General features: G+C 38.0%; 1 protein-coding gene across 4 annotated transcripts in view; it reads right to left on the bottom strand.

Moving 5' to 3' along the window:
• Positions 1-27,032, bottom strand: part of KIAA0825 (KIAA0825 ortholog) — a 250,061-nt gene that overhangs the window by 115,732 nt on the left and 107,297 nt on the right. For all 4 annotated transcript variants that reach the window (XM_042449195.1, XM_042449197.1, XM_042449196.1 and 1 more), the window contains 6 exons: positions 23,805-23,944; positions 21,535-21,723; positions 18,051-18,284; positions 14,944-15,352; positions 10,203-10,362; positions 2,801-2,953 (listed from right to left, as the gene is read on the bottom strand). In XM_042449195.1, coding sequence (XP_042305129.1) covers positions 2,801-2,953; positions 10,203-10,362; positions 14,944-15,352; positions 18,051-18,284; positions 21,535-21,723; positions 23,805-23,944 — 1,285 coding nt within the window. The remainder of the gene's footprint in view (positions 1-2,800; positions 2,954-10,202; positions 10,363-14,943; positions 15,353-18,050; positions 18,285-21,534; positions 21,724-23,804; positions 23,945-27,032) is intronic.

Here is a 27,032-nt window from a genome sequence, read left to right as displayed (position 1 = left end):
AATCTGTGTCATCCAGAAATCCCTGGAGCTACAAAGCCACCATATACTTGAGAATCTTGACTAAAAATGGCATGTTATAGACTGGTTGATAATTATCCTGAATGGTGGGACCCAGAGAAGGCTTTAAAAAAAACATAGTGGTTTTGTAAGTAACTTTGAGATCACTCTCAGCTTTGGGAAAGGCCTTTTTAGGTTTAAAATGGCATATCTCCTTTCTTATATTGAATCTGCCTCCACACTTGTTGAAGTGGACATTTGAGTAAAATAAATTTAAAATCTTTTTTTAAAACTGGGTGAGAGAATGGAATATGTAGGCCCACCTTTCTGGTGAGAGACCTGTGCAATTTCTGAATTTCAGGTAGTTGCTCATCCCTGATTTAAACAATATATCTAAAGTTTCATTCACTCACATGACAACTGGTAGTGTGAAAATACAGTTAAGTTGATTGAAGCTAGGAATTCTAGACATGTCACTGGAATGGGCATGCTCCAGCTGATAAAATAGGTCACAACTGCACAAATCAATGTCACACTTCATAATCTATAGCAGTGCTGATTTTGGCACTGATAGCCACATTTTAATAATCTAGAAAAAGGCCCTGGTAAGAGTTAGAGATAGTGGTTTTATACAAATCCCTAGTAGGATAAAATAAATATCTGTTGGGCTTTCTGGACTTATTGGTGGGAGGATTTTTCTGTCTTATACACCTCACATTCTACCCCAGCCTATTTTTTAAAACCACCCAGCCATATATTCTGAAGAACACAAAAGTTTACACAGTATTGTGGAATTCTAACTGATCTTAATAAAGTCGTTTTCATTTCCAGTAGCATAGCTTAGTAGTTGACAACAGAGAAACAAGTAGATATATCTCCTTAACATGGCACTGAGGGCTCCTCTTTAACCCCTCTCGTTCTCTCCCCTCATTACTTGTTTTATTCCTCCTCCTCAATGCTACTTCAGTTTCTCTTGTGTCCCCCATCTCTCCTGCATCACTCACTGCCATAGTTCACATGTGTCTTCTTAACCAATTTCCAGTTGGTGTATGTGATAGGACCTCCCAAAACTCATCAAGCCTAGGCTGTATGAGAGAAATCCACTAACCTGTCATGAGCTAAACTATGGGAAAGACATGGGGAGCAAGGGTGAATACACAAGAGGAAGAGAGATTGCCTGCGCAAGTGAGACTCTCCCATTCTCCTTCTCTTTCCTACTCCTCCCCACCACTAACAAATGTTCTCCCTAATCCATAGCAGATGGTGTGGGAGGGACAAGCAGGGACTTCAGGTGGAGAAGGCAGTGGTAGGTAGCTCTACTGCTATTCCAGTACAATGGAAGCTACACCAAGTGTCATAGTATTTGTATTTCTAAATATCTGTAATTGGACAAGGGGAATGCCAGTGAGACAGTAAAGCTTTTGCAGTTACTATAATGAAGTGTGATACATGCAAATCCAGAAATAAGTCCCACTGAATCCAGGTAAGTAACTCCCAGGTAAGTGTATATCATAGACGCTTGGAACTGTGCATGGGCCATGACTGACTATAAGCTATAGAAATGTGAAAACAAGTCTGAAAAACATAAAATCCAGAAGTGGCCAGACATTGACTTTTAGTTCTTGCTTTTTTCACCCTAGAATGTAGTTGCGTGGATTTGGTGGGGGTTGTGGGGCACTGCATCTCATTTTCTAACAAGACTTCTGCTACTGGAAGCACCAAGGAGCAAAAATTGAATACTTTGTCTGAATTGAGGAGGTGGGTAGGACAAGAGAGGCCAGAGGGGGTCATGTCCAACAAAAAAGATTGCAAGTGATCTACAGCCTGCTATATCAGATTGCAGTTTTAAATCAGTGGTAATGTGGTGAGGCAAGGAGAAAAAAAAGGTTATCTGTCCTTTGCTGTTGTCCTTTATTCTCAAAATGGTAAAGGGTTTAGATCACACGAAACCTGTAAAAAAAACATTATAGTTCTTCTGGAAAGAGAATTCCTGCTGAGATTCCCCTACCCATCCTGCATTAACCTCCAAAAGAATGTGGGAGACTTTTCTCCTACTGCTCTTTCAATTTTTTTTTTAAAAATAGTATCTGCAGAAACGAAAACTTAAGATTCCAAAGTTTTTGAATTTCCTTGTGAACCATGAATGAGGTACTTTTGAGAACTTGTATATCCCTTGCATTCCCACTGTACATAGTGACATCCCTCTTTGTTTTATATCTACTAAGAGACAAAGACTGGTCTTTGAGCTTTAAAAGAAGCAATGTCTGTCCAGCAGAATAATGCCTGAATCTTAAGGATGCAGAAGAAATTGAATTAAAAAACAACAACAACCCAACAAAAAACAGCAACATCTGATTGTACCGCACCCCACAAGCCTTAGAGTTTACTTTGACTCCAAATGTAGTCCACAGTTGGATAATTAGCATGACATTCACATAATAAAGCTGAATAACAACTAACAAGAATGTGCATTTTTTAGTGTTGGAGTCAGAGACAGAAACTGCAGGAACCTAAACTGAAAGATTCATTTTCAAAGGAGCCAGGAATGGCATGGTTCTATAGCCAGAAGCAGAAATCATTGGTCAGTGGGATGGGGAGGATTTACATGGGAGAAGATAGTATCTGGGAAATATAGAATAGTAGATTCTGTCAGTTGGGTAGTATGCTTCTAATCATAACATCAAGGGTAGCAAAAGTTATCTTACAAGGCCAGGCTTTTCACTTTTTGGACAGCAATTTCTTTAACATGATGTGATCACTTCCATCGCCAGTAAAAGTTAAAATTCTTCAATGAATCACTAACCTTTTCTAACACATTAGTGCAATATGAATAGTGCACATGGAAAGGATCAAAACCAGGCTGTCCTTCCTTGCTTCTTAATGTCAGGTTTAAAGGTCTAATGCTTGCTGTGCCATCTTCAGATCCTTCATTAGACAGTTGTTCATTCAAATATTCCTTTTAAAAAAGAAGGAGCTCAGGTGAATGTCAGTTGCACTGAATGAGAATGAGAATGTAAATTTCACATAAATACTTGCTTATCTCTAAGCAAATGCAGCAATGTGTTTTGCATCACTGGGTGTTAATGTGATAAGTTTATGGTTTGGTATTTGCTACTGAGAGCTAAATCTGTTGAACAAATAGGAAGAGGAAACATGAAGAGGTATTACCACATACAAGGGCAAGATAACAGGAACAGGAAACTCTTAGAATTTTTGATCAATACTTACTGTTAATAATAGTTAATAATAATGCTCCCTATCACTATTGCTACTTAAATCATAGCATGGAAACATACTCCTTATAATTGACATAATAATAATAATAATAATAATAATAATAATAATAATAATAGAGTTTATTTATATCTTCCCGCCTCTCCCAATTGGATCGAGGCGGGGTCACAAAGAGTTTAAAAAATGCAATTAAAACATTACAATATTATTATCATACAAGTTAAAACCACAGTTAAAACCATAAAATCAACAATCATGTAGTTATGTGCAGTAACTCTCTGCATTTAGACAATATAAGGGAAACACAAAACCTTTCTCTGATTTCAAAGCACAAAATGCCACTTTTAGCTATTAGGAAGAGAGTAATTATGGGCCAAAGCAGATGGTTTGGAACAAGCGGCCTCTGGTTGCTCCAGCACCAATTGTGCAACTGCACAGCCCAAATAGGCAACTGGCAGGAGCGAATTTAATCTGCTCTTTTTTGGGGCAGTTCTTGCCACTTTGGCGCAGTCTCTGTGTGGCTTCTGGCTGCTTTGGGGGCATGTGACATGTATTACCACGCCCCTGAAGCGGCAAGAAGCCACTTTATTTGGTCCGTTTGTTTCGGGCCTATGTTTTCTTCAAATCAATGACATAAAATGGAGCATCAAAGTTTGATTTTTTTTTTTTTACTTGTTTGGACTACAGCTTCTAGTATCCTGCAATTCACACGGCCACAAAACTCTGATAACTACTTTTCAGCTAGGTGGCTTCATTTAAGTGAAGATCAGAGAAGACAAAGTAGGAGAATATGATGGGAAAGCATATGTGCTAATCGTTTTTTGTGGGTTTTTTGGGCTATGTGGCCATGTTCTAGCAGAGTTTCTTTCTGACGTCAGAAAGAAACTCTGCTAGAACATGGCCATATAGCCCAAAAAACCCACAAAAAACTATGGATGCCGGCTATGAAAGCTTCAACTTTACATATGTGCTAAATTGCTAGGTTGAAAAGAATGGTTACTAAGACCCTACCTCTTAGTTCTTCTGTGCACATGAAGGACAAGATTTATGAAAATCCCATTATTATGAAATATATGTAGACTCTTCTCTGGAAAAAACTAATTCAGCTACCATAGTATCAGGTGAAAACGTAATCCCCTTACTAGTGTTAGGACTGCCTCAGAGACAGAATCATGCTGGTGAGGTTATTAAAGGAGAAGGACAGAGAATATTACAAGTTAAGGGTGGGACCATATGTTCAGAGAAGCCCACATATACAGCTATAGTCAGATAATTCTGAGAAACCTTTGCAGGATAGCCAGCATTATGGCCCTGGTACAGACAGGCCTCGTGGCCCGTCTTGATGATGTGCTAGAGTTGCCTTGGGGCATCGATTACAGACACCCTACAACCTAAGTACGTCTTCCGTACGTCAAAATGGAGGTGCCCTGTACAGATGGGCACTGCCATTTTGATGCGATGGACGCCTAGCGTCCGCACATCATGGCACCATAATGACGTCACGAGTGCGCCATTGGCGCACTATGGCATCATTATGGCACCGCAAAAAGAACCTGCTTTTTGCGGGTTCTTTTTGCTCTGTGAGGAAGCCACGTGGCTTATCTGCTGAGGCTTCCTCGTGAAGCAAATCAGGGCGACAACAGACCACCCTTTTTGGGTGCTCTGTACCAGGCCATACTTCCTTCAGCATGACTGAAAAGTCCCCTTTCTGTTCAGCCAGCTACTCTGGTCTTCCACTCTTCAGCTGGATGCAAATACTACTAACTGTTCTGTAGGTGGGACACAGAGAAACCCCTTGTAGTGATGAAGGGGACACATCTGTGAGAACTACAATCAGATGAAGTTCCATCTTGAGCATAGTAAAAAATTCTGGAACCAAAACCAATCATTTTTTTGGATAGAAGGAGAAATTATATTGAAAGAAACTAGTTTGTAGATAGAATCTGTCAGATCCACTCTCACTTGGGCACTATATTTGATACAGGTGTATGTAAACTAAAACCCTTCTTGTCTTGTGATAAAGGATGTTTGTCAACTTATGCAGCCCAAAGATGTGCATTCTTAAAGAGGTAGGAGCCAACATGTGTGCTAGAATCCAAGATCATTAAAACAGTAAGAGTAGTGGAAACACCCTTTTATAGAAAGGCACAGTTCCAACATATCTAAGGGGCTCGACAGACCACCCCAAAAGGGTGATCTGGAGCCACCCGTTTTTGCTCCCGAGGGAGCCCACAGTAACCAAACTGCACGGCTCCCTCTGCACCAAAAAGAACCTGCTAAAAGTGGGTTCTTTTTGGTGTGTGTGGGCACCACCATCGGTATGTCATTAGCACACTGTGGTGCATCCATGATGCAAGCGCTGCACCGCGATGTGCGGGCACTGTGCCACGCTTGTGTCATCATGGCGGCCCCCATGTGGACAGGTGGCCACCTTGATGGTGCCACCACCGCACGCTAGGGTTCGGGAGCATGCGGACGCTGTGCACTCCCAAACCCTAGTTTCAGCCTGACAACAGTGCCTCCGGCCATTTATCTCAGGCCTAAGGGAGGCAGTTATAAAGCCTCTTCTGAAAAAGCCCTCCTTGAACTTCACTGTATTGGATAATTATTGGCTACTGTCCAATATTCCATTTTTGGGCAAGGCACCAGAATGTGTCATGGGATTCCAGTTTCAGACTTTCAGTCTGCCTCTTTCAACCTGGATTCAGATCCAGTTATGGGACAGAGAAGGATTTGGTCACTTTGATGGACAACCTGCTCTGGTTACTAGGGTTGCATCCACACAGAAATAATCCAGGTTGACACCACTGTAACTACCATGGCTTAATGCTATGGAATTCTGGGAATTGTGGTTTATTGTGGCACGAAAGCTCTCTGACAGAGAAGACTAAATGTCCCACAAAACTACAATTCCCAGAATCCCACAGAATTGAGCCATGACAGTTTATATGGTGTAACCTGGATTACAGTGGGACCTCGCCATCCGTGGGCTTGCCATCCATGGATCTGAACATCTGCGGATGGCAAGCCTTCTCTCAAATGTGTGGAACATGCATGTGGCCACATTAGCAGCCATGCCACCATTAGGGACAATGAGACTTGAGGTCCTGCATTTCTTCTTGAGCTCTTAATGGGTTTTCATACCATCAAGCATGGTAAATTTCTAAACCAATTTACTAGGATGGAACATGGAGCCACTGTTTTACAGTGCCTCAATTTCTTAGAGGTGTGAGCCCAGAATTAGTACTAGGGGAATCTTGTTCACACGTTTGATGTTGGCTTGTGAAGTCTCTTAGAGTTCTCTTCTGTAACTTATACTGTTTAATACAAACACAAAATCTCTGGAGTTTTAGGGCCTGGTGTCAACAGTATGCTGATGGCAACTAACTCTATTTGTCATTTACAGCCAGATTTCAGGGAGGTGCAGCTTGCTGGAGGAGGGCACAAATTGCCTTTGGGATCCTTTAAAGTTGCCCACCCTTTTGGTCTTTCCCACCAGTGTAGAAGTATGCATTTTAACAGATCCATGATTATGCCAATGTTGTAAATGTCTATTGTAGCTATCCATAGATTGCAAACCCTATTAAGCAACATCAGCCCAAACTTAACTAACTTAAATATATAAAATGACCCTACAATCTGGTCATTAAAATAAAAACAACTCTGAAAAATTGCAGAGACATACCTGTGTTAGTCTGGAATATCAGGGATCTTTGGCAGGATACAGACCGCCCCTTTGAGGAGGCCTGCACCTGCCCTTCCCCCGATGGATTGGGGCCTCAGCGGCCACAGTGGCAGCCCCGAGGCCCCGATCCGTCGCTTTTCCAGGCCTCGGGGAAGCGGCAAAAAGCCGCTTCCCCGCAGCCTGGAAAGGGTGTCCTTGGGGCTTCATGCCCCAAGGACACCCGGACAGTGGCGGGGAAAGAGAGAAAGGGGCCACTTCACCCCTTTCTCTTTTGTATCGCTGGCGCTGTTAGAGAAAAAGATCTTTGGGATGGGTGATGTCTCGTTCTGCCGGTGGTTCTGAACTGGTACCAACTGGAACAGATGCAGTCTTCTCAGCTACTCAATATCAAAGTAACTTCCACACAGATTTTCACTCAAATGAGGGTTTATTGACTTTGTTGCTATTTACACTTTTACAGCAGGCTACTATACATCTATTCTCTTTCAGAGTCCATGCTAGAAGCTTGAATGTGACATCAGTCTTTGTTCTCTCAAAAGATCAACCTTCCCACCAAGTGGACACACCTCTTTCCCATGAAGTCACCATGCTACACAGGACCATAACAATAATACATTTGTTTATATTATGTCTCAGCACATGTCCTTGAAGACTTGTTCTTCCAGGCCTAGACTTTCTGGCTTGCAACAGGAACCATTTTAAACCTTAGTTAACCATTGCCACATCTGAACATTTTCAATACAATTTAGAAATATATTTTAACAGGCGCAGCTGTATAAAGGCTTCGCCACCAATACAAGCGGTGGAAGGAGCTCTGTTTTGGAGCTCTTTCTGGCGCCGCTGAAAGGGCGTCACAAGCGCCCTGCAGCACTGCGTGCACGTTACACCCGTGCCACTCCATTTAGAGGCGGCGCAGCCATGATGTCATAATGGCGGTGCCCATGTAGACAGGGCGCTGCCATTACAACGCTGCGGTTACATGCTAGGGTAGAGGGGCGTCTGTAAAGGACGCCCCGAGGCAACCCTAGCACGTATCCAGGCTGGCGCAAAGCACCAGTCTGGATACTGCCTTTGAGACTAGCTGTGCAAAAGAAGTTGTATCATAAGTTTTCCAAGACTTGATCTACTTGAGGAAGTAGAACAAGTCCACAAAAGGTTATGCTACAATTTCCTTCATACAGTATGTAAAGAGATCTTGTAGCACCTTTGAGACTAACCAAAAGAAAGAAATTGGCAGCATGAGCTTTCATAGACTTCAGTATACTTCCTCAGAAGAAGTAGGAAGTAAACTGAAGTCTATGAAAGCTAATGCTGCCAATTTCTTTCTTTCAGTTAGTCTCAAAGGTGCTGCAAGATCTCTACGTACTGATTCTACAGACTAACACAGCTATATCTTTGAATTCTTCCTTCATATTGTCTCAACGGTGTTACAAAATCCCTGAAAAGACTGGTGAGACAGCATCCCTCAGTTCTAAAGAGTCTACTGGTGATGCCATGCTAATATATCTACCTAGTTATCTCTAGTCATATGGACAATGTGTAGCTGTGAAAAAAAGTGGTCAGTGAACAATTTCATTTCATATTATTCTTAAATATATATTATAAGGTTTCAGGAATACATCATTATGCAAGAAGACTTTATACAGATTTGGCACTAGAGCTACACAGCCAATGCTCATCCATTGTTGGAGAGGAACAGGGCTAGGGTTAGAGAGGGAACAAATTTGCCAAAATAAAGTTTCAGAGTCTCAGATAACACTTGAAGGATTACTGAGTATCTAGGTGTTTATAATCCATAACATGTAAAATTGTTTACAGTGTCGTTTCTCCTTTTCTGTCTTCTGTGTATACAGTATATTTCAAGCCCAAGGTTGACCTGGTAAACTTATATGACAGCGAAAGCTTTCATCCTTCAATTTCTCTAAAAATTAATGCAGTGAGCTCAGAACTATTTAAATTAATTCATACTCCAGGATCCATGTTTTAACACTTGCGAGACTTTACATTGCCAAAATGAACTGAAGCAAAGAGTAAACATAATCCAAGGCTGAGAAAAATACTACACCTGCTCTTTCATTCATATTCCTTAACTGTAAAATTATGTATATGTGTATGTGTAATGCCAGACCAATGTCACTCCATAATTACAATGACTAAAGCTCGAAACAGACAGACCAAACAGAGCAGCTTCTGACTTCTTTGGGGCACGGCATTTATATGACACACAACCCTGGAGTAGCTGGAAGCCACCTAAAGTGGTCCAAACCCACCAGCAAAAGGAATGGCAAAAAGCCACTACTGCCAGTGGCTCATTTGGGATCGTGCTGGTAGCCCACTTCAGGAGCAGGCCATCCGGTTGCTGCGGTCCTGGAACAATCAGGGCTGAAGCAGTCTCTGACCACTCTTCTTGGCCTGTCTGCTTCAGCCCTGAGAGTGCTTTCTTATATATACAGTGGACCCTTGTTATACTCTGAGGGTTGGTTCCAAGATCCCTGTGTATAACAAAATCCGTGTATGTTCAAGTTCCATTAAATATAATGACATAGCAAAATGGTGTCCCTTATAAAAAATGGAAAATCAAGGTTTGATATTTGCAATTTATACTTTTTTGGAACATTTTCAAACCGTGTATGCTTGAATCCGTGTATAAAAAATCTGTTTATAAGAAGGACCAACTCTATTTATTTTGGGGGTGGGGGGCCAAAACAAAATTGCATCAAAAGGCAGTCCAGAAGGGGAAGCCACTATATCTAACCCTTCTTTTACAGATGCAGTTTCGAAATGATTAACACAGTTGCTCTTACACTGGTAAAATAATCTTTACTGATGACAAGTTGGTAGATGAAAATAGGGCTTTAAAACTGTAATGTAATTTATATATACAAATTTATGTTTAAATTTGCTTTTTAGGTTGAAGATATTTGGTTATTACTTTTAATTCTGTTTTCTTTAAATAAGTAAAAACAAATGATTTTGTAACACTATTAATTTCTTACTGTTAACTGCTAACTTACTGCACTGTCTATGAAATAGAACTCAGGAACAAGTCAATGAAGCATGCCACAGTTTAAACACATAAATAAAAGGCATATAATTTTATCTAAAGTAACCTTTTATAAATAAATGCAGAAAAGCTTAAACTGAACAGTCTGACACAGTGCAATATTGAGTTAGTTATTGACTTTAGGAAGCATTATCACCTCCTTGACTAACCCTTAGCTGCCAGCAGACGCTGCCTCAGGCCACTACACACCTAATTGCTCGGTAAAAAAGGCTGTTTCCCTACCTCATTGAGCTGGATGATGTGATAAATTTGCCTCAGGTATTCACTGCCACCTGGTTTGTGGCAGATATCCAGGACCATCATGTTTATTTTCTGCTCAGTCAATTCAAGCTCAATAGCTTCCTCTTCTAGGTTTCTCTCATCTTCTGCAGTAGTAACAGTACTTGGAAAGAAAATAAACAAAAGTATCACAATGAGAAAGTGAATAATGTTACACACACACACACACACACACACACACACGGAGTTAATCCAGGAGAATAATGCAGCTACAGTCATAGATATGGATTGCAATACATAAAACTATCAAAATGTGTTTCTACAAGAACCCTTTAATGTAGATAGAAAATATTAAGCCTACAAATAGCTCATAATTTCTTCTTTTCCCTTATGTCCCTGTATTTCCCCACTGATGCTGTTATGAAACATTGCCTTAACCTAAAGAAAACAAAACATAGAAACATTAAGCAAAAGGAGTATCTGGGATTGAAAAACTGCATTCTTTTTCTGGCAACAGTTCAGTATCTGCCATATTTTAAATCCTGAATAAAATGCCACAGAAGTAGTCATTATATTAAGCGCAGGTTAGAAATCCTATATTTTAAAAGGTTTCTGCTAGGCCATTTACGTGTAACTTTATATTTCTATTCATTGGGGAAAGGGTAGTCAGAAATGTGTATCTCCACACTTTTTTTTTATTTGCAAGGCTGATGTTTCCTTGAACACCTTCTTTTCTAAATACATTATGATCTAAATTAATACTGTCTCATCCAACTTTTGTGATAGCATTGCAAGCCACCTTCACTGGCATGTCAGACATACCAGAAACTGATAGGCCGTGAATGCATGTTTGCTTTTACAGTAATTATTATAGAGGTTACAATGTAATATTCTGAATTAAAACAAGGTTAGTTTTTTACTGCTACGAACAGTATGTGAAAGGTGGTCCTATGTCTACTCAGAAGTAAGCCACAGTGTAATACTAAATAAAAATGGTATAGTGCTGCAGCCTTAATAATGTAGATTTCAGCTGTAAACTGCAATTAATAATTTTAACCATGCCAATGTTATATTTGTACTTATTTGTCTTTCTGGTCTGACTACTACAATACTACATAGGACAAAACAAATAACACGGGTTAAAAATACAACTTCAGAACACCTTTGGTAGTAAATAATTTGATAGGTACTACAAATTGCTATTTATTTATGTGCTAACTAATAATAAATGCTACCTGAGGATTCCATAAAATAGTATGTTCACATACCTTAAAGCTACCTTTTTGAAGGTGTATGTGATACAACTGCATTTTATGTGAAACTGCTTATACAATGACATTGAAAAAGTTAAGACCTTCTGACAAAAGAGTGTATCCATGTCAGCACCCGAATTGTATCCTTTCCTGTCCATCACTGTGCAGGTGGAGCAGATGATTGGATTCAGTCAGTGCTGTGATTAATGAGTTCCTCTCTGGATCTGGGACTGCCTATCAATCATGTCATTAGGGAGAATGTGCCCTGAAAGAGGCAGACCTCAGCCAAGGAATAACTGCATTCATCTTAATCTTTATATGCACCCAGTCAGGCAACTCAGGGTCACCATGATGAAAAATAATAATCTTCAACTCAACAAATTACTTTGCAAAGACAGAGATTTCTTTACTTTTGGGGCTATGTGTTCTTCAGAATCTTAGCTGACTGTTTATAGCTTGGGTACTAACAACAAAGTGAAGGTTATTTTAATGAATGGTAATGCTTTTAGTCAATACATAAGACAGGCAATGAAGACAGTTGCCACTTTCCTCAGACTTTTCTTTTCATTGTTTCCATAAAGATAAAAGTAGATCTATATCTATCAATTGTGTCACTTTATTCAACTAAAACAATACATTAAATATTTTGAACAGGAAGACAACTTCCTTATTCTGTCAAATTATACTCAGCCTACATAAAATATGGTTCAGTTTGAAATAATATAAATTGTTCAGAAAAGCATTTCTTACATGCACATGAATATGTTTACTAATTCACTATTATCATGGCATGGTCCTACAACCTGTAAATTACTGACTCAAGATTGTACTAGAAGCTTTAAAAAAAACAATTACACTTTGCCACCCTTCTTTAGAAAAGTGAAGTACATATATTTAAGAAATAAAAAAAGAGGGACGAATGCTTTTCTCAAATTCTGAACATCCCAACTTGATTTTGGCACTCTCGTTAAAGAGAGAGATATTTCATTAAGACCTCATACTTACCTTAGAGGCTAGTATCTAAATACCTAGGCACTCCCTTCCCACCCCCAATTTGCAGATTACATGAAAAATAATCTTTCCTTCTTGTATTGCACATCAGTTCAATTCTCCTTTCCTCATCAAATCTTTGTTCCTCTTTGAGCTGTGATCCAGGCTTTCATAGCAGCAGATCTCAGAAAACAAAGAAGTAACCGTGTGTCCCTTCTCTCTACCCCACTCCACAAGAAAATGTGTGGCCTGGTGCTCATAACACCTGAAAACACAGACATCACTCAGTATGCCTATGTATATCATTCCTGAGCATTATGAGACAAAGGGTACAGTTGCACACATATCCTGCTGACAGGCTTTATATATCCAATTGCCTTGTTTTAACAGAAGCTTGGATTGGATATGTCATTTGTGTGATTTAGCAAGACCATTCTTCTTGTCCTGTTCACAAAATTACCCACTACCAAGAACCGAACTAGGTTACCATACAAGTAGACTGGAGATGCCAGCAATCCCCCAAATCCTTTTAAATAGAATTTATTTCCTGCCCAATAATAATAATAATAATAATAATAATAATAATAATTATTATTATTATTATTATTATTATTATTATTATTATTATCCTGCCCCTTTGTGCAACACAACCTCCAACTTGCTCGCTGCACTGTCCTCAGTGCATGTACTGTGTCTGTCACAGGGTTTCACTGCCACAAAAAAGTCAAAGAAAGTCATACTGAGAGCCTAATGAAATTATGGGGGGGGGGGGCTGCCTTAGTTGCAACTAACTTTTTGCACTAATTTCAGCACAGACAACCTGACTGGAGTTGGGCTTATATATTTAATTACAATTATAAAGCTCACTTTCCTAAGTTAAATGCAAAATGCATCAGGAGGCTCTTTCCAAGTTAATAAGAACTATATACAAAATGAAGAAATTTGAGCACAGCTCCTCTAAGTCCTTTATATTGGATTTAACCAATATAAAAGGAAGATTGCAACACTCTAACATTTCTTATTGCTTCTATACAAAATTAGTCAAAACACATTTCAGACTTGATTAGCAACAATTTAATGACTAATACAAAACATGGATGTCTTAATTAAAGAGACATATGCATATACTGTTAACTGAAACATGAAATGTATTGCAGAAAAATTGGTGTAGCTACATCTCTACTGACTTCCTTTCCCTTTGAAACCCTCCATATACCCCCAACATCTGCTCTGGATATTTGGGAAACTCTTCCCTGGAAGGATTTAGAAGACAGGTAAGACTTTTGGAGCACAATTGACAGGATATGCAGGGAAGGTGGTGAATCATATTGCACAAAGTGAGGTCGGCTTGCAAGATTGCTGGATGTTGCTCATGGTTTGTACCATTTATTAAAATGTTGACAAAAATCTTTATATACACACAGACATACACAAGCAAATTCCATGCCATCTTTGTGTATGTTTCTGGGCTAAATCATCACCGTCATCATCATCTTGACTTTTAGCATCTTCCAATATTACTGATAAGATTTTTCTTTCTTCAGAATGCCTCCCAATATTACAAACTGAATTTACAGTCACAGAGAATAGCACTTCTCTCTTAAATCTTCTGTCATAGATGGCATTCGGTATTAGTCTCTTAATCACTGGATTAGATCTTGCAAATTAGTAATAAATGCAAACATAAAGATTACGAAGGTCAATGTCAATGAGCGTTTGTGTGATACTATTTCAGCTTAATGCAGTTCCTGCCAACCAAATACTCCAGCAGTAAAATAGCAGAAGTCAATGTACTGAATTAATGCATTTTCATTTACATGGATGACCCAATCTTGTAGTACTACTCTTCCTGTACAGATTATAAGTATCAAAAAATTAATGAGTTTGCCTTTATGAAGTAGGAATGAAATAGGCAGAAACTTCTGCTGTTACCATTTATTCAACAAGCTATATAAATAATTGTAACTAGCAAGAATATAATAGTAAATTATCCTACATGCTACCAATTTTAAAATCCTCATAATTCTGAAAGCTACAAAACATTTCCTTTCAGTCAACTGTTTGTGAAATCTTCCAAAAACTGGGAGCTTAATGTAAAATCTGGAAAGGTGTGTGTTTTTCTCACAAAGAAAACAGCAAAATGCTTTTCTTGGCAATTCTGAAATGCCCCAATTTCCCTCTGGATATGCTGTTATTTTATGAAATTACAAGTGCTCATTTGTTTCTAATCAGAGAAAACCCTCTGTATGGACTGTTTTCTTTTTAATTTAATCTCCATATCAAAATCCATTGGCAGAATATAGTAGTGACAGTTAGATGCACAGAGAAAAGAGTATTTTTTCTTGTTTTCTGTTAATGCTACTAAGCAGAGCCCTGTGGGAATACAGTATTTGCTACAGTAAACATTTTTACTACAAAATGTTTTATTCTAAAGCATGCTGTATACAGAAGTGATGACTGCAAAAAAGCAAAGCAAAGCACATAATGTCATTTTTCCTTACCAGTCTATACTCAGTTTTCTTGCCTTTAGTAACTGGTTTTCAATCCAGTTTGGTCTTTGTTGTTCAATACTCTGTATAATCTTGTGTGTCACTTGTTTAGGGCTACTTTTCTTTTTTCCTATAATGCTTTCCAAACATATACGAACTAAGTTGAGCTTTTCTTTGCTCCATCTGTTAAGAGTTGTACCCATTAAAAGCTCTGTGGTATTTCCATCCTCAAATATCCGACAGATGATTACAATCAACATCCAGACAAGAAGACCAGCCTTTTTGGATTCAATAAAGTTCTTTGACATTTTTTTCTCAGAAAGAAAAAAGAAATACTTAATCGGGGGAGGTAAACATCCAATCACTGTGGGTAACTTGCTGATTACAATGGATACTGCATGAGCAGCAAGCCTTGTGAAACCTTTAAAAAAAAGTGGGAAAAAAATGTGATAAACATTGAAGAATGCTTTACGAGACAGTTATCAGTATTGGATGCTGATGTCTAAATGTTAAAAGTGGCTGAGACGCATAGCCCTGCTGCACCTGTCTGTTGCTGCAGTTTTGCAGATAAAACCAGTGAAGTACTTGCTCTGCATGTACAAACTGATCACAAGGTTCCCATTACCATATCTTCCCATTCTTTCCTGAGAGGAAAACTCCCATGAACAGACTCTTCCCATGATGAGACAGTGTTACATCCAATTTACACTAGAACTGTGGACGGGAGGGCAAAATTGTTCTTTCATCATGGACCAACAAGTGGTAGCAAACAATTATGTATGATCCAGGATATAATTGTTTTATGGAAGTGGACAGATTACTTGATTTAGATTGGGAAGATATGGATATAAAGACTTACAGATCTGTGAATCTCACCAAGTAATGACTTATCCAGCGTAATCTCTCTGTCTAACCTATTAAACAAGTAGTTGTATAGACATAATAATAATAATAATAATAATAATAATAATTTAAGTACTAATTAGGAAAAAAGAATTAAAAACAACAAATGGAAGACAGCAAATTATACACATCCATATTAAAATTCTAGGACAAACTACATTAAAATGTTACAGTCTCGATATGATATATGCATAAGTTGATTCTCTAACATTTTAAAATACATGCAATAAAGTATTTACAAAATAATTGATACTGCTAATAAAGTACTCCTCTGTTTTCACATATACACAAGCATGTTCACTGCATTCTCTTGGTTTTATTGTACTTCCAGTATACCACAAACATACATGCACACATGGCCTAGAAGGAGTGATGTTCACAGACTCAAAATTGCCGATGTAACTGAGGCCCTTTACAAACGGGCCTTTGCGGCACCCCCGTCACATGCTAGGGGTTGGCCGAGGACCTAGCGTCCATACCGGCCTCACCCTTAGCACGTGATGGGGGTGTAATAATGGCGGCGCCCTATACACACGGGTGCCGTGACGTATCGGACGCATAGTGTCTGCACGTCGCGCCCCGGATGTGATGCTGCGAGTGCACGAGTAGCGCCTTGTGGCGTCCCATCCAGGGCGCAAGAAGAAGCGCCATTTTGGCGCTTCTTCGCTGCATCCAGGAACCGTGCGGTTTGGTTGCTGTGGTTCCCGGATGCAGCAACCGCCAGCGGCGGTGGCAGAGTGCCGCTTTTCGGCGGTCTGTAACCCGCCTGAATAAAAGTGTAAGCAATGAAGGCAGTGAATATCAGGACCCTAAAGTAGGAGCCCCACAGTGGCCGAAGCATCAACCTACTAGTACACCTTAGCCACAATATACATTTGAGGGCATACTGTGGTTGAAGCAGTGATGGTCCCTCTGAAGCCTCAATCAACAGGAGCCTAGGCTCCTCCACTCTCTGTTTTCTTTCTACTGGCAAGTAAATACTTAAAAAAAAAAAGGTTGACACGCTTTGGCAAATCAATAGCTGCTGAGAATAGGGCTTGCCACCAACAAGGTGCTGTATTTTTTAATGATTTTTTAAATCATTTTTTTAAAGAAGTGTTTTGAATAGTTAAAAACTTTACTTTTAATTCAATTATTAGTGTTAGCCACCTTGAATCCTGTCTTTGGAAGAGGAATAAATAAATAAATATCACAGGATGAGGAAAATACCTTCTCATTAACAGCACATTCTCTTCCTACATACAGCACAGATGTACTTGTCATGCTGTTGTCAGGATAGTCTAGAAAACTTTGTAAATTATTATCAGTGTCTAACGTTTAGTGAATGCTAGTGTTGGCCTATGACCAATGCTTTAAATTATCACAAAAGTATCCCTGATTACACCCCTATACTTCACTCCTTTAAGGGAGTGACAGTCATTCAATAGTTGTGATTCACTCCTGTGGAGAAAAAAAAGTGGTGCACTTAGGAAAAGCTATCCTTTAGAGAGGAAAAAAACAAAACAGTTTTCCAACCTTGAAACAGGATGCCCTGCATTCCACATACAACAAATGTGGGACCAGGGCACATTTTGCACCAGAGTCTGTGTTGTGCAGAGATCCATGCTACTCTACTCTTTTTAAGTCAAAGACACCTTGCTTTACTAGTCTCTGTGGCCTGTTACAGACAGCCAAAATAAAGCTGCTTCGAGTCACAGTGGAGGTATGGTGTTTCAATGATGCATGCATCCTAAGAGTCCAGAAGCCACACCAAAGCCACGCTCCAGTCCTTAGGGCTGGAGCGTGGCTTTGGTGCAACTTCTGGACTCTTAGGATGCATGCATCATTGAAACACCATACCTCCACTGTGACTCGAAGTAGCTTTATTTTGGCTGTCTGTAACAGGCCAGTGTTTGTGCCTTTATGCACATCTTGACTTAAGGCACACACACACATACACACGTATTTCATAGGGTGTTCTTAGGCAAGGAATACTCAGAGGTAGTTTTACCAGAAGTCACTCTATACCCATTATAGTTAGAGACACTGCTTAATAGCTTCCTAAGACAACAATGATGGCAGCCCTGCGCTAAAATATACCAACAGCTCCATTACAATCTTCTAAAAATATCAGAAACTGTGTTGCTATCATGTTTATTAATAAGACATACCAATTATTAGTTTTTATTTTAAAAGGGGAAATCATTATTTTGACAAGGATATATACAAATACCTACATTTTCCAGATTCTTTTCTCTTCATTTCTCTAGGTGTGTAATTCCATTCCTTTGGAACAGTCTTCAGCAAACTTTCAGGAACAATTTGTTTGTGCTGATAAGTTCCATAGTTCTCTGTTGCTTCCCAAGAATGCATCAAAGAAATTATCTGCTTCACTATGCCCTTTACTGAATTAATCAAAGTCAGTTTCAAGCATCTGATAACTTCTGGTTCTGATTCAGCACAACTAGAAACTATGGAGACAGAATTCTCATTGTCACCATCTTCATGATTATGTTCATCATCAAACATTAAGATATGTTAATTCACCTGCACAATTTTAAATAGCATTTTAAAAATGTTTTCTATACTTTTTCAGTGTTTGAGACTTATAACAGTAGGAATCCAAAGTAACATGGGCTTCTCAATGACAATATTATAAAACTAAATGAAGTACTTTCATAATTTTAGTAATTTTTGTCATCCTTTTTTATATTAGAAGTTGACCCAATACCTTAATTCTCTGAAACTCAATAGCTTAACTCTCTTTTTCCTCTTTAAAAAAAAATCCTATGATTGTTTTTGATCTATGAATCTTAAGATAAATGGTATATATTTTGGAAACATTTTTGGGGGGAAATTGACAAGATTATACTCATCATCATTTTCTTATGGTATCTGGTAAGAATCTGTCAGAAAGAAAGAGTTCTAAAAGAAGATATATAACTGTAGATTTGTGGGTGGGAGGAAGGAACACTGCTGGTACTTAGTTCACTCCACTTAGTACTTAGTGTGCTATGAACTTTGACCAAGAGAAGGAAAGCTGGATGGAGATATAAGAGATAGCATGTCTCCTCTCCCACCTGAAATGGCCCATGCACACATTGTACCAGAGCACACCGATGATATAATACATATATCTCTATGCATATTGTAGTGTAGGGATGCAAATAATGTGCCCCCGCTGATGGACTACAAGTTCCAGAAGCTGTAGCCAGCAGTCAGTGATGCAGGACGTTGCCATCCAGCAACATTTGGAGGGTCAAATAATTTCCACACCTCCTGTATGTGAATAGAGGGCAAAAAAGGGATTTGTTATATTGTATCTTTGGAACAGGCACTATATTAGTGGCAGACTGGATTGTGTCTCTGTTGTGATAGAAAATTTCAATTCTAAACTGTATGAATGGGGCACCTGACGTCAAACTACACATAATGTTAAACACAGAACTAGTACTATAATTTGAAAATTAATTTGATATGGTTAAATATTAGAAATTGAGAAATTAATTCATTACCACCAATACTAATAATTCAAACTGGTCAAGTTACCGTTAGTTGACTTGTTGTTTAAATCACCTATTTGAAAGCACATGGAATTTACAGAGAAAAACAAGGAGGTTATCACCATTGACACCAAGGGCACTTTTTGTTACTGGCACCTTCAGAACTGCTTTCTTTATCCTCTTAAAGCTGCCTTTCTCCAACACAGAATCTTCCTTCCAGATGGACTACAAAGCCTTTGATACAAGTGATATCTGGTGGAGTTCAGGCAGGCAACGACTAGCATTTCCTAAATCACAGGATCTCATCTTAAAGTTCCCTTAAAAATCCATTTTGTCACTGATCTTTAGCTCACTTCTTTTTTCTCCCACACTTGGCAACATGTACACAGTTCACTTGCCCTTCAAACATCTTGTTTATTAAAGATTAATAAAGAGGGATTTTAAATGTTAGCAAATAATGATGTGTTCATTGCAGCTACAGAATATTGCATCACTGCAAATGTAGTAACAATTGGCTGGACAGAAATATTAGTTAGTGAATTTTAATCAGAAATGTTTTGAGCACCCCTAAGCATATGCAGAAAAAAAAATTCTTCCCAATTCAAAAACTGCATGATCTCTGTTTTGCCATAGCTTATAAAGAACATGACATACAAAGATTAATGGTATAGCCCAAGTATTGGCCATTTACTGTAATTCAATGGTACTTACTTTTGAAGTGCCTTTTTTAAATAAAAAAAAGACAAATGGAGGGATGGGATTATGTGAATTTAGCTATCTGTATCTTTTGACTCCAAGACCAGCCTTTCCAAACTACTCAGTGAACTACTTAAGAAAGGAATGGATCAAAAGTAGAATAGGAGGGGTGGGAAAAGAACAGAGTGGGAAAAGCAAAAATGGGAAAACCAAGAGAGTTCCATAAGGCTGAAGCTATTAATACGATGGCAAAAGAATCATATAGCTAAAAAGAAATCTTTTCACTCAGTCATTCAAGTATGTAGCAATATGTGAGCAATAGTAACACTAAAGGATTACAAAGACATTCAATAAGATTGGCTTTCAAAGTAGAAATGGAGAGGGCATGGATTTATGTAGGTAAACTACAGTCCACCCCAAATTACAATGTACAGTACAAGATTGTATATGGAACAATATTATACAATATTGTATATGAAATAAAAGTTGGATGGATTGGCCATCTGTGGATTGTGCATTCCTACATGGCACAGGATTGGACTACGTGGCCCTTGTCATCTGGTCCAACCTTACAATTCCATAAAGATTGTACAATACATAATAATATACATTAGAAACCTGAATAAAATGGGTAGAGGAGAATACCACAGTGCTTGGAAAGACATACAGAGTAATAGATGGGGTAGAGTGCCAACCTTTCAGGCCGAAAGGGACTGGTGTCCTGTAAGGACCATGGCTTCTTGAAGGGTAAGAAGACAATCAGTCCCTGCCCCACTCCATTTCATTCAGTACCAGAATTCACTGTTTTCTTTCTCCACATTCTTGTTCAAATCATCCCCAGTACTACCACTTCAATTGTTTCCCAACTTTTGTTGGTTTATGCTGATAAGCAAAAGCTCCATGTCATGCATTTCTTCCAGTCCTAATCCTTCCTCTCTTTAGGCCTTCTTTTTACTGAATCTGCCAGAGGATGAGCCACCCATTCTAATTTCAACATTCAAAAAAATGAATTAACTTTTTAAAGCATAAGATTATCTAAGGGGTGAACAGATGGCCTGGAAAAGTCAGCTTCCGGGTGGCTTGGGGATGTGGCACTGTGATGACTCATGCCCCAAACACACCCAGAAGATGCCCAGCCAACCAGACACAGACTGGTTAAGCTGTTTCAGTGGCATGGTGTTTTCACAACATGGAGTATATGAAAGCTGCCCTGGGGTTGTGTTGCGGCCGCCTAAAGCACACCTTTACTGGCCCCAAAAGAAGCAGATCTTTTCAGCTCTTAATTGGGCCAGCTCCGGGGTGAGCAATTCCAGGGCGGTCCCAATCTACCTTTTTGGGCAGTCTGTTTCACCCCTAAGTGTTGATCAGACAATCTAGTGAGGTAAGCCACATAGGTAGGAAAGACGAATGAGTTGATAACTAAATCAAGTAATTAATTAGCAATATATTCCAAAGCTCTGAAAAATTAATGAAATTAAACATTTCATACACAGAATAAATTTTGTCACATTTTTTTCCATACCTGATATATTGCACAAATATTCCCACATCTGTTCTTTTTCCATGAAGTTCTGAAGAACACTACCAAGAGATTTCGGAGATAAGGTACAGTAGGATAGGACTGTAAAGATTGCTTCAGTTAAACTAGGTTTTTTGCTATAATTTATGTCTACACAAGTCTTCTGCTCTCCACCTTCGGGCAATTCAGATTCTTGAGGGGAAAAGGAAGGAAGGAAGAAAGAAAGAAAGAAAGCATCTTTCAATTGTCTGAGTAAAAGAGAGTAATATTAATGAATGATGGAAACATGCACAAGTAGACCTGTAATAAAATGTTGTTGCATCTCTCCATTCTCCTCAAAATTTATTTCAAATTTTCATTCATAACATGAATAAACTACATGTATATGTGATAGCTTGCTTTAAATCCCACATTTAACTGGTTTACAGCTTTAGGTACTACTTACCTTTAGTTTCATGTGCCTTGTAAGGAGAGCTTAGATATGACAGCAAACAGAGATACAGCTAGTATGAGATAAAGTGTTCAGACGTTTTCTCTCTGAGAGCAGAGAATTTCCGCAGCTTTCAGTCTTGGGTGGGGGGAAGAAGTAGGAAGCACTAGTGTCACCTTGAAACTTCTAGAAAGCTAACCCTGCCATGATCTATAATCCAAATATGTGGAAGCTTTACTTTGTGCCAGTCCTGGGATGGGGAAATGCCAGTCTTGAAGGCCCATTTGCTGCTAAAAGAACAAAGGGACATCTAGCAGTGCAGACCTGGGGACTTGAGGTGTGTCACCAAACAAGCATGGCAACACTTTCCTTTTCTATTTCTATTTCTGCTTCTCCTTTTCCTTCTGTTTGTCAGTAAAACTATTAACTAAGACACTCTGCTGTACATTTTGCTGAAGTTCTGTAGAATGGTCAGTCATAGATTAATAAATTCTGTCACTTCATCCTTGTGATAATTGAACAAGCTAGTAAAATTTCATGTAGGATAATGGCAGTGTAAGAATATGATCTTCATCAAACATTTGTCAGTCTTTGTAAAAGATGACATGCAATTGAATAGGTAAATGAGTACTTTGCAACATTCAATAAGAAACATGAGAGAAGTTGAGCAGTGCTGCTTTTCTGAAAAATGTCAGACCACTTAGAAATGACAGACTAAATCACACATGAACTAATAAAACCAAGGGGAAATTGCTAAGCAAAAATTATAGAAATACATTATTAATATAATATAATGATAGTAAACAGTATATATAGTCAAATTATTGTTGGTAACATTTTAATAAATATACTGAGCATTGTATTCACTACCTAAACATAAATTCCAATCTAACACACAAAAGATTTTTAATGATTTTTTTCAGGGTCACATTACTTGTTCATTACTGTAATATTAATGAATAAACATAGCCTTTACATTACCCATAGGATTACACTCTGTTCATTCATCAGGCCAAACCATGACAGATGTAAAACTCATATTATAGTATAAGCTTCCAAATGTGTAACAGATAAACCACTGTTTTATTTTATTTTTAAACACTCTGTATTGTGCTGTATTCCATATGACCACATGGTGCAGTAGCCTTGTGAGGCAGAGAAGTGGCTTAAATTGTGATTTGTCAAATGATTGTGAAATAAGCTGTAGTATCAAACTGTGATTATTACAAACTGTAGTTTGCAAGCCAGTTTCAAACTATGTCTAGATACCTGGCAAAATATTTCAAAATGTAGTTTGTAAATCGATATTGCCTCAGACATGGTTTGGAATTTGATCTGAATGCACTCGAATAAAACTTCTGATCATGTTCACCAGATCTGAAATACATTTGTTTTGAAAACACTCATGTCAGAATAAGAGTACATCATTTATATACCATTGATTTCTTCTTAAAAACAGATTATATCACTAAAGATAGGTGTACTGGTCCATGAAAAAATCCACAGAGAAGCAATACCTTTATTCAGACCAACAAAAATGCTGCAAAGTGTTTGCAGAGAACTCTTAATCAGGCTACGTGGGCAAGAGAGAGGCACCGGTTATACTAGTCTATTTTACCAATACATTATCCACAATCAAAATGAACATATTCACAAGTGAAACAATCTCACAAAAAATGAAGTGCAACTTTAATACAGTAGATGTGCTAATGTTAATTGTGTAATGTGATGCCCATGTATCTTCTGTTAATATTTAAGTAGTGAAAAAATGTGGTAAGACTGAATAAGGTAGTTGTATTTCTACAGCTATATTATTACAACTATAGATATCATCAATACTTACTGGAACTTCTCAGTAAAATTTTCAGCAAGAGACAATCATGATGTAGCAATGTTTCCAAAAGTAGGTTCCAATTACAATATGGTTGGGATAAGAGCAGTTTCAGTTGACCCTGAGCTGCCATTTCTTTAGCTGGTGGAGTCCTTTCAAAATGTGAGATAAAGATAGAATAATGTACTTAATTTATCTATGAAATTAATAGCCTTAAAGTGCAAATGTAATGCTAACTCTTTTAAATGTCAATTCCTTCCAGAGTCCTCTGGAAATGCTTTCATGGTTGCTTACTTTAAGGCTGCTGAGGGAAGGAATTATGTTTAATCTCAACTAGCTAAAAGCAAATTAACATTTGGTAGACTGCCAAATTTATAACTGATACAAAGTAACCTCACTTATCTCTTTCATTGGGACCATGTATGCTCTTGTTTCATGAGGCAAAAATTATTTTTAATGCCTGAATAAATCTGAGGCATTATATTTTACTTCAGTATTACATTTAATTGTTTAGAATGATGTTATAAAATATTTGAAATTGGATCTATGAAGTGAAGTCATACTGTAATTAAATCACATTTATAAGACTTATAAACACTTATAAAGTCTTATAAACAGCTACAGTCTTATAAACGGATACAAACAGCAAAGTCCATTGTAGTTAAGGTCAGCACTGGAAAATGTACTACTATTTAGCAAAAAATTACTGTGCAATATTGCCAAATATGTTTGGACAATTAGTTTATCATGGAGAATATTCAAGAATAGTCTATCTTTACTGCAACATATATTATGTGGAGCCACATTCTACTGGAAAATTCTTCCCATTGCTGAAATTAGATAAACTGTCATTTTTATTTATTTATTATGGTATTTATACCCCGCTCTTCAGGGGCTTACAATTATTTTATTTAATTAGACAGTTCCCTGCCCCCAGGCTTACAATCTAAAATCATTAGCCCAATGAGGCTTATATAGGTGAATTTCGCTATACAGTGGTACCTCGGGTTACGAAATTAATTCGTTCCGCGGCTAATTTCGTAACCCGAAAAACCTTCGTAAGCCGAATTGCCATAGGCGCTAATGGAAAAAATAGCTCTCTGCTGCCCTCCGGTGGCGAAAATAGCGCCGAGGTTTTTTCGTAACCCGAAAAAACCTTCGTAAGCCGAAACAATAAATCCCTATGGGATTTTTTCGTATCCCGAAAAATTCGTAAGCTGGGTAATTCGTATCCCGGGGTACCACTGTAGATTTTTCTTTTGGTCAAATTTTTCTTGCAGACCAAAGGAGAGAGGGGGAAATAGGCAGGGCAGGGCTATCGAAGTAGTAATTTTTAAGCCTTAGTTAAATGCTGCTATTCCTTGGTTGGAGAGCAACTGCTACATAAATATAAACTAGTATCAGTGACCACTGAGCTTATTGTTCCATGCTGAGACACAGAACATCTTCAATATGTCTCTCTGTATTACACACCAATAATACTGCAACCCATACTGAGTACAAAGCCTAATTGTTAGACAGCCCATTCCTTTGCTCCATTTTTCTGCTATATAACCTTTGCATATTTGTAGTCATTTGGAAAGTCAGGAAATGAATAGTGACTGAATATTTAACACTGTACAATTTAGAAGCAACATTTCTATTCAGTCTCTAAATCTGAGAAAAACATGGCCTTTGGAGAGTTAGGTCTTTAACAATCATATTTAAAGTAGTATCTAACACAGTTGATGGAATACTTGGTTAGAGAAAAAGCTCAGCTATCATTGACCAGATGGAATGTTATTGCCTTCTAGAATTCACCAATTCTTGGCTCTTAAAGCATCGTGCAAATTGAAATGTACAGTGATGTGATTTACTCAGAGGGAAAATTGAATACTACAGACGTTCCCTGCAGCCACTATGCTAACACTGGTAAATGTACTGAAAAGTTTTATATTGGACATATGGAGAAGCATATGTTCTCTCATCCTCCAAGCTTATGTAGCTGTGAACACAAGGCTAGCCACATGAAGAGGCAAAAGGTGAACTATATATAAAACATGGCACATGTAAATGCTCAGTTCTGCAATGAAAAAAAAGCTATTGTTTTCATCTACCCACAAAAAATATTATAACTTGAGGTCAGTTCATAGCACACCACAAACAGCACAGTGGCTACTGGTAACTTCATCTCTTTCTTCACATTTTTCCCCCAGTAAGGCATGGATAATTTTACATTGTACCACTGAGCTGCACTGGGAAGTAGAGGGAAATTACTAACAAAGCAATTCCTGTGGTATAGCTAAAGTCAGGAATTTGGCTCCTTTAATCCATACATGAAAGACAAGGCACTTAGTCACTAAATGAACATGAACACACTTTGAAGCCAGCTATTATTTTAAAAAATATATAGATCGAAAAATATGAACAACAGAGTCCTGTATGACCATAAAGATCAGCATATTTATCATGCCATAAGCTTTCATGAATTAGAATCCACTTTTGTAAGATGCATCAAGTAATAACCATAACTGCAACTATATTATTCGTATGAGTACAGAACAGAGAGGGGACAGCCCACGATCACTGGGAGACGTGACATGCATAAAAACAACATATACTAGAATCTCTAAGATTGGCCTGCTGATGAAAACAAACCTAAGAGCAATCAGATAATTTCTTATGTGCATCTAACTGGAAACATTGCATGTAACAAACAGGGCTAGGGAACTGGTATGCTAAACCTCTGACTCCAACACTTCTATTTTTGTACTGTCCAATCCAACTCCTGATCCTTTGTAAATGGAAAATGTATATTAATTAATAATTAGCAATCTCTGAAAAGAAAACCTTTCAGAATTCGTATTAAGGTATGTATGTAGCACACTATACATAAAAGGTTTTTATAAGAAACATACAATATACCTTAAAACTAAAGAATTAATAGAATTAACACTTACAGAACATAATACATATATTGTTACAATATTTTAAGTTTTTATTTTGAAACTGGAGTCATTCATGTTGGAAGTGTCAAAGAGATATAGGGAATTATATGCATATGTGGTGGGATTGTGCCAAAGCAAAAAAATTTTGGAACAGTATTCATGCAGAATTAAAGAAGGTGGTTAATTTGAAAGAAGAGCCGAAACCCAAGATGTATCTCCTGAATATGACGAACAACAGCTCAATTGAGAGAAAAAATGAAAAAATTATATTATTTGCAATTATAGCGAGAACAGTATATGTAAAGTATTGGAA

The sequence above is a fragment of the Sceloporus undulatus genome, chromosome 2 (genome assembly GCF_019175285.1).
Source record: "Sceloporus undulatus isolate JIND9_A2432 ecotype Alabama chromosome 2, SceUnd_v1.1, whole genome shotgun sequence".
Lineage (NCBI taxonomy): Eukaryota > Metazoa > Chordata > Lepidosauria > Squamata > Phrynosomatidae > Sceloporus > Sceloporus undulatus.
The sequence above is the reverse complement of the archived record's forward strand: the minus strand, read 5'-3'. Positions and strand labels throughout refer to the sequence as shown.